The following is a 13,955-nucleotide window of genomic DNA, read 5'->3' as shown; positions in this document are numbered from 1 at the left end:
GGCACGGAGAAAGAGGGAGATAAGAACACTTTTCTTGACAGGGGAAGCATGATAGGAAAAGTAGTGAATGTACATGTCACTGTGCATAGGTTTTCGGTAAACGGAAAAGGAAAAACCTGTATCTGAGCGGTGGACATGGACATCAAGGAAAGGAATTAGATTCCCATTCAGCTTTAAACTTAATGGAGGGGGCAAGATTATTAAGAGCTTCAAGAAAAGGTTGGAAGAGACTGGAGTCATGAGGCCACAGAGCAAAGATGTCATCCACATAGCGGAGCCAGAGTGAAGGTTGCACATCGAGGGAAGGAAGAAGAACAATCTCGAAGTATTCCATGTAAAGATTAGCAAGAACAGGAGAGAGAGGAGAGCCCATAACGACACCGAAGGTTTGAGAATAATATTTCCCTTGGAAGGAAAAGGAATTAAGAGTCCACACAGGTGGATAAGATCAAGAAAGACATCAGTAGGTATAGGGAGATGTAGAAACCCTTCATGGGCCTTCTCTCCAAGGAAATCAAGGACATCATCAAGAGGGACATTGGTGAAGAGGGACTCAACGTCAAGACTAAGCATCTTACAGGTTGGGAGAGAGCGAACCCGTTCAATGAAGTCTTGAGAGTGACGGAGGTGGGCAGGAGAAAAAGTACCATGAAAGGGAGTGAGGGTTTTGGCCAGCCAAGAAGCAAGAGAATAAGAGAGAAAACCTCTAGAGGATATGATAGGACGAAGAGGAATATCAGGTTTATGAGTTTTGGGAAGGCCATAGAAATAGGGAAGAGAGGGACAGATGACACGAAACCGTTGAACAAGGTCAAAGTCAGGAGGACAGAGGTTGGAGAGAGTCCTTAGTTTCTTGTTGAAAGTTCTCTTGATGCGATCAAGAGGGTTGGAAACGAGAGGAGTGTAGGTACGTGAGTCAGAGAGCAAGACATCAGCTTTACAGAGGTAATCCTCGCGATCAAGGATAACTACCGAATTACCTTTGTCAGAAGATAGTATGACAATGTTAGTGTTGGATTTAAGAGAAGAAAGGGAAAGTTGGTAATGGCATGGAAGGTGGTGATTCTTAGAAAACAGACTAACAAGAGCAGGAAGAAGAGCGCCACGAAAAGTGGACAAGTCAGGAAGATTACGGGAGCAAGATTGACGAAAGGAATCAAAAGAGCTAATCAGGGCAATACCAGCGCGAGGAGTAGGCGAAGTGACAAAGGAAAGGCCAAAACCAAGAAGTTCAAGCTCATACTGAGAGAGTGAGACAGAAGACAGGTTAGTAACACAGTCAGTGAGGGAGAATTTAGACCAAGGGCTGGCTAAGATGAGACGTTGAAGTTTATTCTGTAGTTTGGAAGAATGAATTTGTGTATTCAGGCGAGCAGTGTCAAAGGCAATGGTAGAGAAAAGGTTACAGAGATCCTGTGGTAGAGCCGCAAAGAGAGCACGTTGACGTTGACGGAAAGTAAAGAAGGCATCTTCAACCTGTGATTTAGTAGAAAGTAGTTTATGCATGTTAATTACCATAAATGTATACTGTACAGTATGCCACTTTATAAAGTATCAACATCTATGCACTAGCAAGCACATGTGTCAACATCCATGCACTAGCATGCAGTGCATGTATGTTGACGCATGTAAACTAGTACATTATCTGTATACTGCATAAAAGAAATAAAGTCTGAATAAGAACTATTTAATATCTTACCAGAAGATATCAGAAATTACTGGAAATAATGTAAAAGCCTTCAAGAGGAAACTTGACAAGTACAACACCTCCATCAAGTGCCAGATCAACCAGGCCATGATAGACCTGCCGGACAGTGGGGCACCAGCAGCAACAGCCTGAATGAGCAGGCATGCACCACACAAACCTGGTCTAGGGCTGGGCTGCTGGGGTAAGAAATTTCTTTAAACCCATCAAAGGTATATCAAAGATATAGGATTGCACTTAAATTCAGCTACTGCATTACTGCACAGAAGGAAATTGACAACCCTTCACTGCCTAAAATCCATGTAAATTCTAGACAGCACCTTTTTTCAACTCAGAAATAGTTTCTTGAAACTCAGCAAGAAAATTTCCTGCATCTGTGCAGTCAACTGAGACACTTATCACTCACCTTCATATTATATTGCTGACCGCCCACTTTAAAACAAATAAAAAATCTGTAACCAAACACTTTATTAGGCTTTCCATTCTACTCAAACATAGTTCTATAGTACTATAGGGTTTTCTCTCTTATCATAAGGAAATAAAGTGGAGTAATTTATTTTTTCTCTCCTGATTCAGCATTTTATCATGTTTTATTTAGCTGTATTGACCACTTTCTCTCAAGAAATTTGAGCTGTTTCCATCACATGTGCACCACCTTTCAAGTAAAGAACAAAAAGGTACAATACTGTGACTGGAACAATACACAAATAACCTGCACATAGGAGAGAGAAGCTTACGATGATGTTTCAGTATGACTTGGACTATTTACAGACACACTTTGTAAATGGTCCAAGTTGGACTGAAACATTGTCATAAGCTTCTCTCTCCTAGGTGTGGGTTATCTGTGTACCTTTCAAGTAGTTATATCACCTTAATTTTCTTCACCAGAGAGATAGTTTCATGCTTAATCTTCTTGGCTTCTTTAGTAACACTAGTATTTCTTTCATAACACTATGATTAATATCTAGACATGACACATGGAGATGAAAAGATCATACTGTAATGTAATGATAATACAGAGACAGTAATGTATACATCAATGAGGCAACTAGTGGTGTGGGATGGCATGGGTAGAAGGTGGGTATAAACACCATGGAGTGACACTAGGTCTACCATGAAATAATTAAGGCCCAAGGCACATTGGAAGGGAAATATCCTACCTGCACTGGAGTAAAAACTGGACCTTAACCGTGAAAAATGTTAACAGGTTGCAAAAAAGTGAAACATGAAGTGATGGAAATGCAGTAGCTGGATGTGCAATAGGAGGTAGTCTTCTGTACTTAAAATTAAAAAACTATCCCACAACTTTAATTTGAATAAAAAAAGGAAACCCTTAAAAACCATACCACAGGCGGGGATAGAACCAGCGATCAGAGTCTCAAAACTCCGGACCGTCTCGTTAGCCACTGGACCAGTGGTGCCTATGCTAACCTTCCTATTGTGTAGAAATATACCTAGTTGGACGAATCTTATTGTGGCTAGCTGGTCCAGTGGCTAACGCGACGGTCTGGAGTTTTGAGACTCTCTGATCGCGGGTTCTATCCCCGCCCATGGTATGGTTTGTTTGCAATCGTGTCATTACGATTTTGTGAGTCAAGGAAACCCCTTTTATATTATATACAGTGGACCCCCGCATACCGTCGCCATCACATAACATACAATCCGCATACCGCTCACTTTTATCGCAAAAATTTTGCCTCGCATACCGCTCAAAAACCCGCTCACCGCTCTTCGTCCGAGACGCGTCCAATGTGCACCCTTAGCCAGCCTCACATGTGCCGCTGGTGGCATTGTTTACCAGCCTGCCTCCGCAGTAACATCCAAGCATACAATTGGAACATTTCGTATTATTACTGTGTTTTTGGTGATTTTATCTGCCAAATAAGTGACCATGGGCCCCAAGAAAGCTTCTAGTGCCAACCCTACAGCAATAAGGGTGAGAATTACAATAGAGATGAAGAAAGAGATCATTGATAAGTATGAAAGTGGAGTGCGTGTCGCCGACCTGGCCAGGTTGTACAAGAAACCCAAATCAACCATCGCTACTATTGTGGGCAACAGAAAGGCAATCAAGGAAGCTGTTCTTGCCAAAGGTTTAACTGTGTTTTCGAAACAGAGATCGCAAGTGATGGAAGATGTTGAGAGACTCTTATTGGTGTGGATAAATGAAAAACAGCTAGCAGGAGATAGCGTTTCTCAAGCGATCATAAGCGAAAAGGCTAAGAAGTTGCATGAGGATTTAATTAAAAAAATGCCTGCAACTAGTGATGATGTGAGTGAATTTAAGGCCAGCAAAGGTTGGTTTGAGAGATTTAAGAAGCATAGTGGCATACATAGTGTGATAAGGCATGGTGAGGCTGCCAGTTCGGACCACAAAGCAGCTGAAAAATATGTGCAGGAATTCAAGGAGTACATAGACAGTGAAGGACTGAAACCTGAACAAGTGTTTAATTGTGATGAAACAGGCCTGTTTTGGAAGAAAATGCCAAGCAGGACCTACATTACTGAGGAGGAAAAGGCACTCCCAGGACATAAGCCTATGAAAGACAGGCTTACTTTGTTGATGTGTTCCAATGCTACTGGTGATTGCAAAGTGAAGCCTTTATTAGTGTATCACTCTGAAACTCCCAGACCGTTCAGGCAAAAGAATGTCCTCAAGGAGAATTTGTGTGTGCTGTGGAGGGCAAACAGTAAGGCATGGGTCACTAGGGACTTTTTCTATGACTGGTTACACCAAGCATTTGCCCCCAATGTGAAAGATTACCTAACTGAAAAGAAATTAGAACTTAAGTGCCTCCTGGTGTTAGACAATGCCCCTGGTCATCCTACAGACGTGGCAGAGCGACTTTATGGGGACATGAAATTCATTAAGGTGAAGTTTTTGCCTCCTAATACCACTCCTCTCCTGCAGCCCATGGACCAGCAGGTTATTGCAAACTTCAAAAAACTGTACACAAAAGCTCTGTTTGAAAGGTGCTTTGTAGTGACCTCAGAAACTCAACTGACTCTAAGAGAGTTTTGGAGAGAGCACTTTAATATCCTCAATTGTGTAAACCTTATAGGTAAGGTTTGGGAGGGAGTGACTAAGAAGACCTTGAACTCTGCTTGGAAGAAACTGTGGCCAGAATGTGTAGACAAAAGGGATTTTGAAGGGTTTGAGGCTAACCCTGAGAGGATTATGCCAGTTGAGGAATCCATTGTGGCATTGGGAAAGTCCTTAGGGTTGGAGGTTAGTGGGGATGATGTGGAAGAGTTGGTGGAGGAGGACAATGAAGAACTAACCACTGATGAGCTGATAGATCAACTTCAACAGCAAGAGGCCAGACCTGAGGAAACTGGTTCAGAGGAGGGGAGAGAGAAATTGAAGAAGTTGCCTACTACAAAGATTAAGGAAATCTGTGCAAAGTGGCTTGAAGTGCAAACCTTCATGGATGAAAATCACCCTCACACAGCTATTGCAAGCCGTGTTGGCAACCTGTACACTGACAATGTTGTGAAACACTTTAGGGAAGTCATAAAGGAACGAGAGGTACAGGCCACTATGGACAGATATGTTGTGCGAAAGAAGTCCAGTGACTCTGAAGCTGGTCCTAGTGGCATTAAAAGAAGAAGGGAAGTAACCCCAGAAAAGGACTCGACACCTCAAGTCTTAATGGAAGGGGATTCCCCTTCTAAACACTAACACTCTCTCTCCCCTCCTCCCATCCCATCAATCATCACCAGATCTTCAATAAAAGTAAGTGTCATGTAATTGTGCATGCCTTTTTCAGTTTGTGTGTATTAAAATTAACATTTCATGTGGTAAAATTTTTTTTTTTCATTCTTTTGGGTGTCTTGCACGGATTAATTTGATTTCCATTATTTCTTATGGGGAAAATTCATTCGCATACCGATCATTTCGCATAACAATGAGCCCTCTTGCACGGATTAAAGTCGCTATGCGGGGGTCCACTGCCTACTTGCTCCACTGCCTACTTGGTAACACTGTATACAGAAGAGTTTATTCTGATTATTAATCAAGAATGCCAAGCATTGTGGCTTATTTCAGTATGGATCCTCAATTAAAGGCTTTCCTTAGAATGTGACCCATGACAGTCAACTAAGCCTTAGGTATCTATATTCTGCTAGGTAAAAGAAACAGCAGATGTTACAAGACTTCCTATAAATCTCACCCTTGCCCAGGACTAAATCCTTGCTCTTTTGGCTGAGAGATACATGCTCTACAAAATATTTGAAGGTACACTGCAGTAGGCCTACTGGCCCTTTTCAGACAAGTCCTCTTCATACCCAACCATTAAGATTTCAAGAAAAATTTGGTACACAAATTTTATGTTCGACATGATCACCAATGCATGCTTCCTACCCTTGGTACTGTATACTGGTAAGCCACTCTTCACCCTCTTTTTTTTTTGTAGGTGGCCCGTAGCTCGATTGCTAGCACACTCAGCTCACACACTGAGGTCCAGAGTTCGAATCTCCTCTGGTACGGCTGGAAAACATTAGGGACGTGTTTCCATTAACCACCTGCTGTCCCTGTTCACCCATCAGTAAAATGGGTACCAAGGAGTACCCATATACTACATGCATGTGTCTCATTGTCTAGTAATTGTAAGTTAATTTTAAGGTTGCTCAAAATGCTCTCCATAACATGAGGCTTTCTATACAGTAGTTATATATGTTCATAATTATATACGTACTGTACATTACGGCACTTTATAGAAATAAAATTTTTGTTTTACTCAGTTATTGGCCAGGCATGTTGACCGACTTCCATACTAACTGCTGATTGGCCTGATGTAGCATTCAAGCCAAAATATAGGTATTATTTTGGGCTATTATCTACCAAGTTAATTTGTGCAGAACACAACCGTTCCATTGTGTAGATAGGTTATATTGTAAAATATGCAATAATGCCTGTGTTCAACAATAGCAATATTCTATAATATAATATTATATATCTTTATTTATTACAAGTGAATGTATATGGTGTACAAGCCTAGCTGACATCAGTGACATACTACTATATAGAAAGCCCCTTGTTATGCAGAGAATTTTGGGCAAATTAGGTCAGTTTTGTCCCAAGATGCAACCCACATCTTAGGACAAAACTGACCTACTTTGCCCGAAATGCTCTGAATAACAAGGGGCTTTCTATATAGTAGTATGTCACTGATGTTAGTTAGGCCTGTATACCATGTACAGTGGACCCCCGCATAACAATCACATCCGAATGCGACCAATTATGTAAGTGTATTTATGTAAGTGCGTTTGTATGTGTATGTTTGGGGGTCTGAAATGGACTAATCTACTTCACAATATTCCTTATGGGAACAAATTCGGTCAGTACTGGCACCTGAACATACTTCTGGAGTGAAAAAATATCGTTAACCGGGGGTCCACTGTATATGTACTTGTAGTAAATAAAGTTATTATATGTACAGTGGACCCCCGCATAGCGAACGCCTTGCATAGCGAACAATCCGCATAGCGAACGCTTTGTTCGCTAAAATTTTGCCCCGCATAGTGGACAAAAACCCGCTCAGCGACCTTCGTCCGAGACGCGTCCAATGTGCGCCCTCAGCCAGCCTCACATGTGCCGCCCATCCCATTGTTTACCAGCCAGCCTCCGCGGTAACATTCAAGCATACACTCGGAATATTTCGTATTATTACAGTGTTTTCGGTGCTGTTTGTGGAAAATAAGTGACCATGGGCCCCAAGAAAGCTTCTAGTGCCAACCCTACACCTCAAAGGGTAAGAATACCCATTGAAATGAAGAAAGAGATCATTGATAAGTATGAAAGTGGAGTACGTATCACCGACCTGGTCAGGTTGTACAAGAAACCAAAATCAACCATCGCTTCTATTGTGGGCAAGAAAACGGCAATCAAGGAAGCTGTTGTTGCCAAAGGTTTAACTGTGTTTTCGAAACAAAGATCGCAAGTGATGGAAGATGTTGAGAGACTCTTATTGGTGTGGATAAATGAAAAACAGCTAGCAGGAGATAGCGTCTCTCAAGCGATCATATGTGAAAAGGCTAGGAAGTTGCATGACGATTTAATTAAAAAAATGCCTGCAACTAGTGATGATGTGAGTGAATTTAAGGCCAGCAAAGGTTGGTTTGAGAGATTTAAGAAGCGTAGTGGCATCCATAGTGTGATACGGCATGGTGAGGCTGCCAGTTCGGACCACAAAGCGGCTGAAAAATATGTGCATGAATTCAAGGAGTACATAGAAACTGAAGGACTGGAACCTGAACAAGTGTTTAATTGTGATGAAACAGGCCTGTTCTGGAAGAAAATGCCAAGCAGGACCTACATTACTCAGGAGGAAAAGGCACTCCCAGGACATAAGCCTATGAAAGACAGGCTTACTCTTCTCATGTGTGCCAATGCTAGTGGTGATTGCAAAGTTAAGCCTTTATTAGTGTATCACTCTGAAACTCCCAGAGCGTTCAGGCAAAAGAATGTCCTCAAGGATAATTTGTGTGTGCTGTGGAGGGCAAACAGTAAGGCATGGGTCACTAGGGAATTTTTCTATAACTGGTTACACCATGCATTTGCCCCCAATGTGAAAGATTACCTAACTGAAAAGAAATTAGACCTTAAGTGCCTCCTGGTGTTAGACAATGCCCCTGGTCATCCTACAGACGTGGCAGAGCGACTTTATGGGGACATGAGCTTCATTAAGGTGAAGTTTTTGCCTCCTAATACCACTCCTCTCCTGCAGCCCATGGACCAGCAGGTCATTTCCAACTTCAAGAAACTGTACACAAAAGCTCTGTTTCAAAAGTGCTTTGAAGTGACCACAGACACTCGATTGACTCTAAAAGAGTTTTGGAAGGATCACTTTAATATCCTCAATTGTGTAAACCTTATAGGTAAGGCTTGGGAGGGAGTGACTAAGAGAACCTTGAACTCTGCTTGGAAGAAACTGTGGCCAGAATGTGTAGACAAAAGGGATTTTGAAGGGTTTGAGGCTAACCCTGAGAGGAGTAGTATACCAGTTGAGGAATCAATTGTGGAATTGGGGAAGTCCTTGGGGTTGGAGGTTAGTGGGGAGGATGTGGAAGAGTTGGTGGAGGAGGACAATGAAGAACTAACCACTGATGAGCTGATAGATCAACTTCAAGAGCAAGAGGCCAGACCTGGGGAAACTGGTTCAAAGGAGGGGAGAGAGAAATTGAAGGAATTGCCTACTTCAAAGATTAAGGAAATGTGTGCAAAATGGCTTGAAGTGCAAACCTTTTTTGATGAAAATCACCCTCACACAGCTATTGCAAGCCGTGCTGGTGACTGTTACAATGACACTGTTGTGAACCACTTTAGACAAATCATAAAGGAACGAGAGGTACAGGCCACTATGGACAGATATGTTGTGCGAAAGAAGTCCAGTGACTCTGAAGCTGGTCCTAGTGGCATTAAAAGAAGAAGGGAAGTAACCCCAGAAAAGGACTTGCTACCTCAAGTCCTAATGGAAGGGGATTCCCCTTCTAAACACTAACACTCTCTCTCCCCTCCTCCCATCCCATCAATCATCACCAGATCTTCAATAAAAGTAAGTGTCATGTAATTGTGCATGCCTTTTTCAGTTTGTGTGTACTAAAATTAACATTTTTTTGTGGTAAAAAAAATTTTTTTTCATACTTTTGGGTGTCTTGCACGGATTAATTTTATTTCCATTATTTCTTATGGGGAAAATTAATTCGCATAGCGAACATTTCGCATAACGACCAGCCCTCTTGCACGGATTAAGTTCGCTATGCGGGGGTCCACTGTACTATGGAATATTGCTATTCTGTTGAACACAGGCATTATTGCATATTTTACAATATAACCTATCTACACAATGGAACAGTGTAGATAGGTTATATTGAGAGATAATAGCAAAAAATAATACCTATATTTTGGCTTGAATGCCACATCAGGCTAATCAACAGTTAGTATGAAAGTTGGTCAACATGCATGGCCAATAACTGAGTAAAACAAGCAATTTTATTTCTATAAAGTGCCATAATGTACAGTATATAATTATGGACATATATACTACTTTATAGCAAGTCTTTTGTTATGGAAAGCATTTTGAGCAACCTTAAAATTAACTTATAATTACCAGACAATGAAGACACATACATGTAGTATATGTGAGAATGAGAATACATACTTATTTTATACAATATTGAAGAAATTTAATAAAAATTATAATTAAAGATACATTAAAGGATGAAGCTAGGTACCTGAAATGATACAAAGAAAAAATTGCCTTTCCAGTAATAAACGAGAATTGAAGGAAGGATGGAACAAGAACAAGGACAATATTTGAGGAAAGACAGGGTTTTAGGATTTGTTCAACATAATAAATTGTTGACTGGATCCCAGTAAGGTAAGGTGGAGGTTTTAAACAGTTAGTAGCTTTGAAATGGTTAGCAGACAGGGAGCATCTGGAAAGAGTTTCAGATTTTAGGTTCTAAGTTAGGTTCTGTTACATGAGGTTATACTGGATTTCATTAGGCTACATTAGGTTTCATATTTTTCCAATTGTACAGCATAAACCACATCTATGGCAGAACCCACTTAAAATTGGACATCTAAAACTATAATTTTATCGCCAAAATGCATAGAGGACCAACATTTAATTATTACCATATATTATTCAACATTCAATGAATTCATAAAATACAGTTATTGTATAATACAGTGGAACCTCAAATATCGAACTTTCTTCGGTCCAGAAGGCTGTTTGAGTGCCTTTACTGAATGAATTTATTCCCATCAGGAATAATGTAAATTAGATTAGTCCATTTCAGACCCTCAAAAATACACTTATAAAAGCACTTACAAAAATACACTTACATAATTGGTCGTGTTGGGAGCAGTTCGACTTTTGAGTTTCCACTGTAATACTAATCATCATAATGTTGTAGTTTTATAACTAATGTAAAGCACCCCTCTGGCAAGACAGTGATGGAGTGAATGATGATGACAGTTTTTCTTTTTCGGGCCACCCTGCATTGGTGGGAATTGGCCAATGTGTTAATAATAACAATCTTTATTTCTACAAGCACCTGCTGAGCCAGCTAACACCCAGGTACCAACTTACTGACAGGTGAACAGGAGCAGCAGGTGTAAGAAAACATGCCTAACATTTCACCCAGGGATCGATCCTGGACCCTTCAATGTGTGAGCTGAAGGCATCAACTAAGCCAAGAATAGTCAAAAAATCAGAGCCTACTGTCTGAGGGAAACTCAGGGTGGTCTCCACCCTGTTAGGTTGGGATTAGGTTAGCCTTTCAGCTCTCATGGTTCATTTATCCTGTACGTACTTCATTCCACGGGCACATCGTAGTGTGCCAATAGGTCATCTGAGAGGCATTGTGTTCCTCAGTTTTTTTGTGGTACCTATTACCTAGGATGCAACCCACATGTTTTGATAACTTAACCTAGGTATCCATACAAAGTTCAGAGTCTTAAATTTCCATTGGGGTTTTTATGTTGTGTATCTGATTTAAACATATGTATTCTCATTAAAACTGTTAAAATGGTTTAGTATCAGTTAAGTATTATTCAAGTTAAATAGAATTATGGGGAAGTGCTAAACCTGTAGGATTACACAGCAAGTTAAATACAAGATTGTGAAAATTCTCTCGTCACCTTCTCATTTTTTACATATAACTTCTTTACACTAAGGACAAATACAAGCATTTTACAGACAGAAGAATAAATTTGCGAAATAGTTCTCAAGGCAAAGATGTTACTTGTATATAACAGAGGTACATTATGTGGCTTTAACCCAAGATAACACAATAAAGTCAGTGTGATGTATTTCCATTAAGTCTGTACCAAAATAAACATAGTCATAATTTACAAGAATTTTTCTAATGATGTTAGAAGATTTTTAAATTCTGTATAGCACTCTAAGGTACAGTAGTGCCTTTAATTAGCCACTACCAAGTAACCTAATTAATGCCATAGTTAACTAAACTCTACGAATAGACACCTAACAAACTGATCTCACCTTAATAAATAGTCTCTAAATTCTTTAGTCTTAATGTAGTGGAGTCCCTTCTTGATGATCGCCGCCGCCATGGTTCACCACTAATATATTGACCTATGTTACTGTGCTACTGATGTACGTGTACTTAGTACGTGATGATGGTACTGAGCATGAGTGAAGACTCAGAATATTGCCTCACTGATACTCCTCACTGATGTTCCTCACTGATGCTCCTCACTGATCTCTGCCACCCACCAGCTGCCGGCCACCAGCTGCAACACAACACTACAGAAAATTTTATAGTTTTAGGTAATACTCTTGAAGATGCGACCTAATGTTTTCTCAGTCAGTTTAGTGTTAATATTAAAGCCTATCAACTGCTCGTACTCACCTAATTGTGGTTGCAGGGGTCGAGCTTTAGCTCCTGGTCCCGCCTCTCCCTTGGCCACTACTGGGTTCACTTTCTCCTGGCTGCGTGAACCCATCATACCTATTCTTAAAGCTATGTAACGATGCCTCGACCACTTCCCTGTCGAGGTTCCACTTACCACTCTAGAGCTAAATAAGTATTTCATAATAGTATACTATTATACAGCTGATATGCAGGCAATACAATACAATTATTATTTCTTTATGCCGTGAAAATAATGTATTATCATGTAATAAAACACTGGAAGGCACAAAGGAAGCCATTAATATGCAAAGCATTTCGAGCAATCTAATCCTAATGCTTAAATGTTACTTAAGATTTAGACAGACTGTTAATTAAGTAGGGTTTCTTCATGTAGTGGAGGCAGGAACTATACATGGTTTTAAGACGAGGTATGATAAAGCTCATGGAGCAGGGAGAGAGAGGACCCAGTAGCGGTCAGTGAAGAGGCGGGGCCAGGAGCTGAGTCTCGATCCCTGCAACCACAATTAGGTGAGCACAATCACAAGTACAATAAGTTAGTTAATGAACAAATGGTCAGTTGCAAAATTATGACTTATTATTTGAAACTGATTCATTATTATTATTATTATTATTATAATCAAGGGGAAGCGCTAAACCCGTAGGATTATACAGCGCCTGTGGGGGGATGGAAGATATTCAAGGTTAATTTAGGGAACTGAAGCACAGATCCAGTTTCCTAGATCAAGAGCTCCTCACCATCATCAAGGGACCTTCACTGAGGGGTAATCACGGAGAACACTACAGACCATTACCCAACCTTTCTCATAACTAATCTGGGCAAACTACCACAAGACATTACTAAAGTAACCTTCAGACTACATAACGAGACAGCAGTTAACAACTTTATAGCAGCTATGAATAACATCGACTGGCAAAATGAGCTTGAAACATATACAGATATGAATGAATGTATAAATAATTTTCTAAAAAAGCCCAATGCTCTCACCACTTTAAAAAATGGGTCAGTATCATAATCTTTGGATACCCTCTCTATATGGACCCATCCCATCTGACTCTCAGTGAGCATATCATCAAGCCTAAAAGACTTAAAGGAAAATCCCAAATTATTGCCAGTTGGGTAGGTCCTGCGCCCCTCCCCCGAAATATCTGGGTGCATGGTTTACGTTTCCTAAACATCGAAGTGTACCTACCCCCTAAACGTAGGTGTTACAAATGCCAGCACTATGGCCATGTTGCAGTAGACTGTGGAATACTACGTTCTTGGTGTGGTAAGTGTGCTGGGAAACATTCCACTAGAGAATGCACAGTAGGCCTTGACAGCCAAAATTTTAAGTGTATTAACTGTAAAGAAGTTGGGGTTACAGTTTCCCACAAGGACTGCAGTCAGAACCCAAACAACCTTCGATGTAAACCTGATAACAGTCCTTTAATGGTAACTGAGGATGAGGCCATCCAGTCTACCACAGCCAGATCTGAGACTGAACCTCACTGCAAAGGATCCTGGTGATACCAGAATGCCATCACACACACCAGCTGTGGAGGAGCTAGCCATCCCTGCTAGCACATGTGGAACTACTGGTCTGTCACTACTGATACCTATGGCTACACCTGAATATGAGGATGAGCTTGTCATTTTTCCCAATACACACAACTACAGCAGTCAGACGGACACCACACAGGTAACCCCCTCGAAATTGGAAATGAGTCAGATGCACAGGACCTACCTGCAATGAATGATGAAACAGACTTGCCACAGGCACCATCAGAGAACACTAATGTAACCATGGTACCCGTTAAGGTGATAGGTGTTAAAGAAAGCACTAACTCAGAAGTGCCATCCTCC

At 40.8% G+C, this 13,955-nt stretch overlaps 1 protein-coding gene across 9 annotated transcripts in view; it reads right to left on the bottom strand.

Annotated features, from left to right (window-relative positions):
- The window catches only part of Mpc1 (mitochondrial pyruvate carrier), a 248,397-nt gene extending 236,160 nt beyond the window's left edge, over positions 1-12,237 (bottom strand). For 3 of the 9 annotated variants that reach the window (XM_070097283.1, XM_070097284.1, XM_070097282.1), the window contains exons 1-2: positions 12,089-12,231; positions 11,719-11,982 (exon numbers count right to left, since the gene is read on the bottom strand). In XM_070097283.1, coding sequence (XP_069953384.1) covers positions 11,719-11,789 — 71 coding nt within the window. In that variant the 5' untranslated portion in view covers positions 11,790-11,982; positions 12,089-12,231. Of the gene's footprint in view, positions 1-11,718; positions 11,983-12,088 lie in introns of all 9 variants that reach the window. The other 6 variants (XR_011393584.1, XR_011393583.1, XR_011393586.1 and 3 more) reach the window with 4 other exon arrangements.
- Between the last annotated feature and the right edge of the window lie 1,718 nt (positions 12,238-13,955).

This window comes from Cherax quadricarinatus, chromosome 57 (genome assembly GCF_038502225.1).
Source record: "Cherax quadricarinatus isolate ZL_2023a chromosome 57, ASM3850222v1, whole genome shotgun sequence".
Lineage (NCBI taxonomy): Eukaryota > Metazoa > Arthropoda > Malacostraca > Decapoda > Parastacidae > Cherax > Cherax quadricarinatus.
This window is presented reverse-complemented; position numbering and strand designations above follow the sequence as displayed.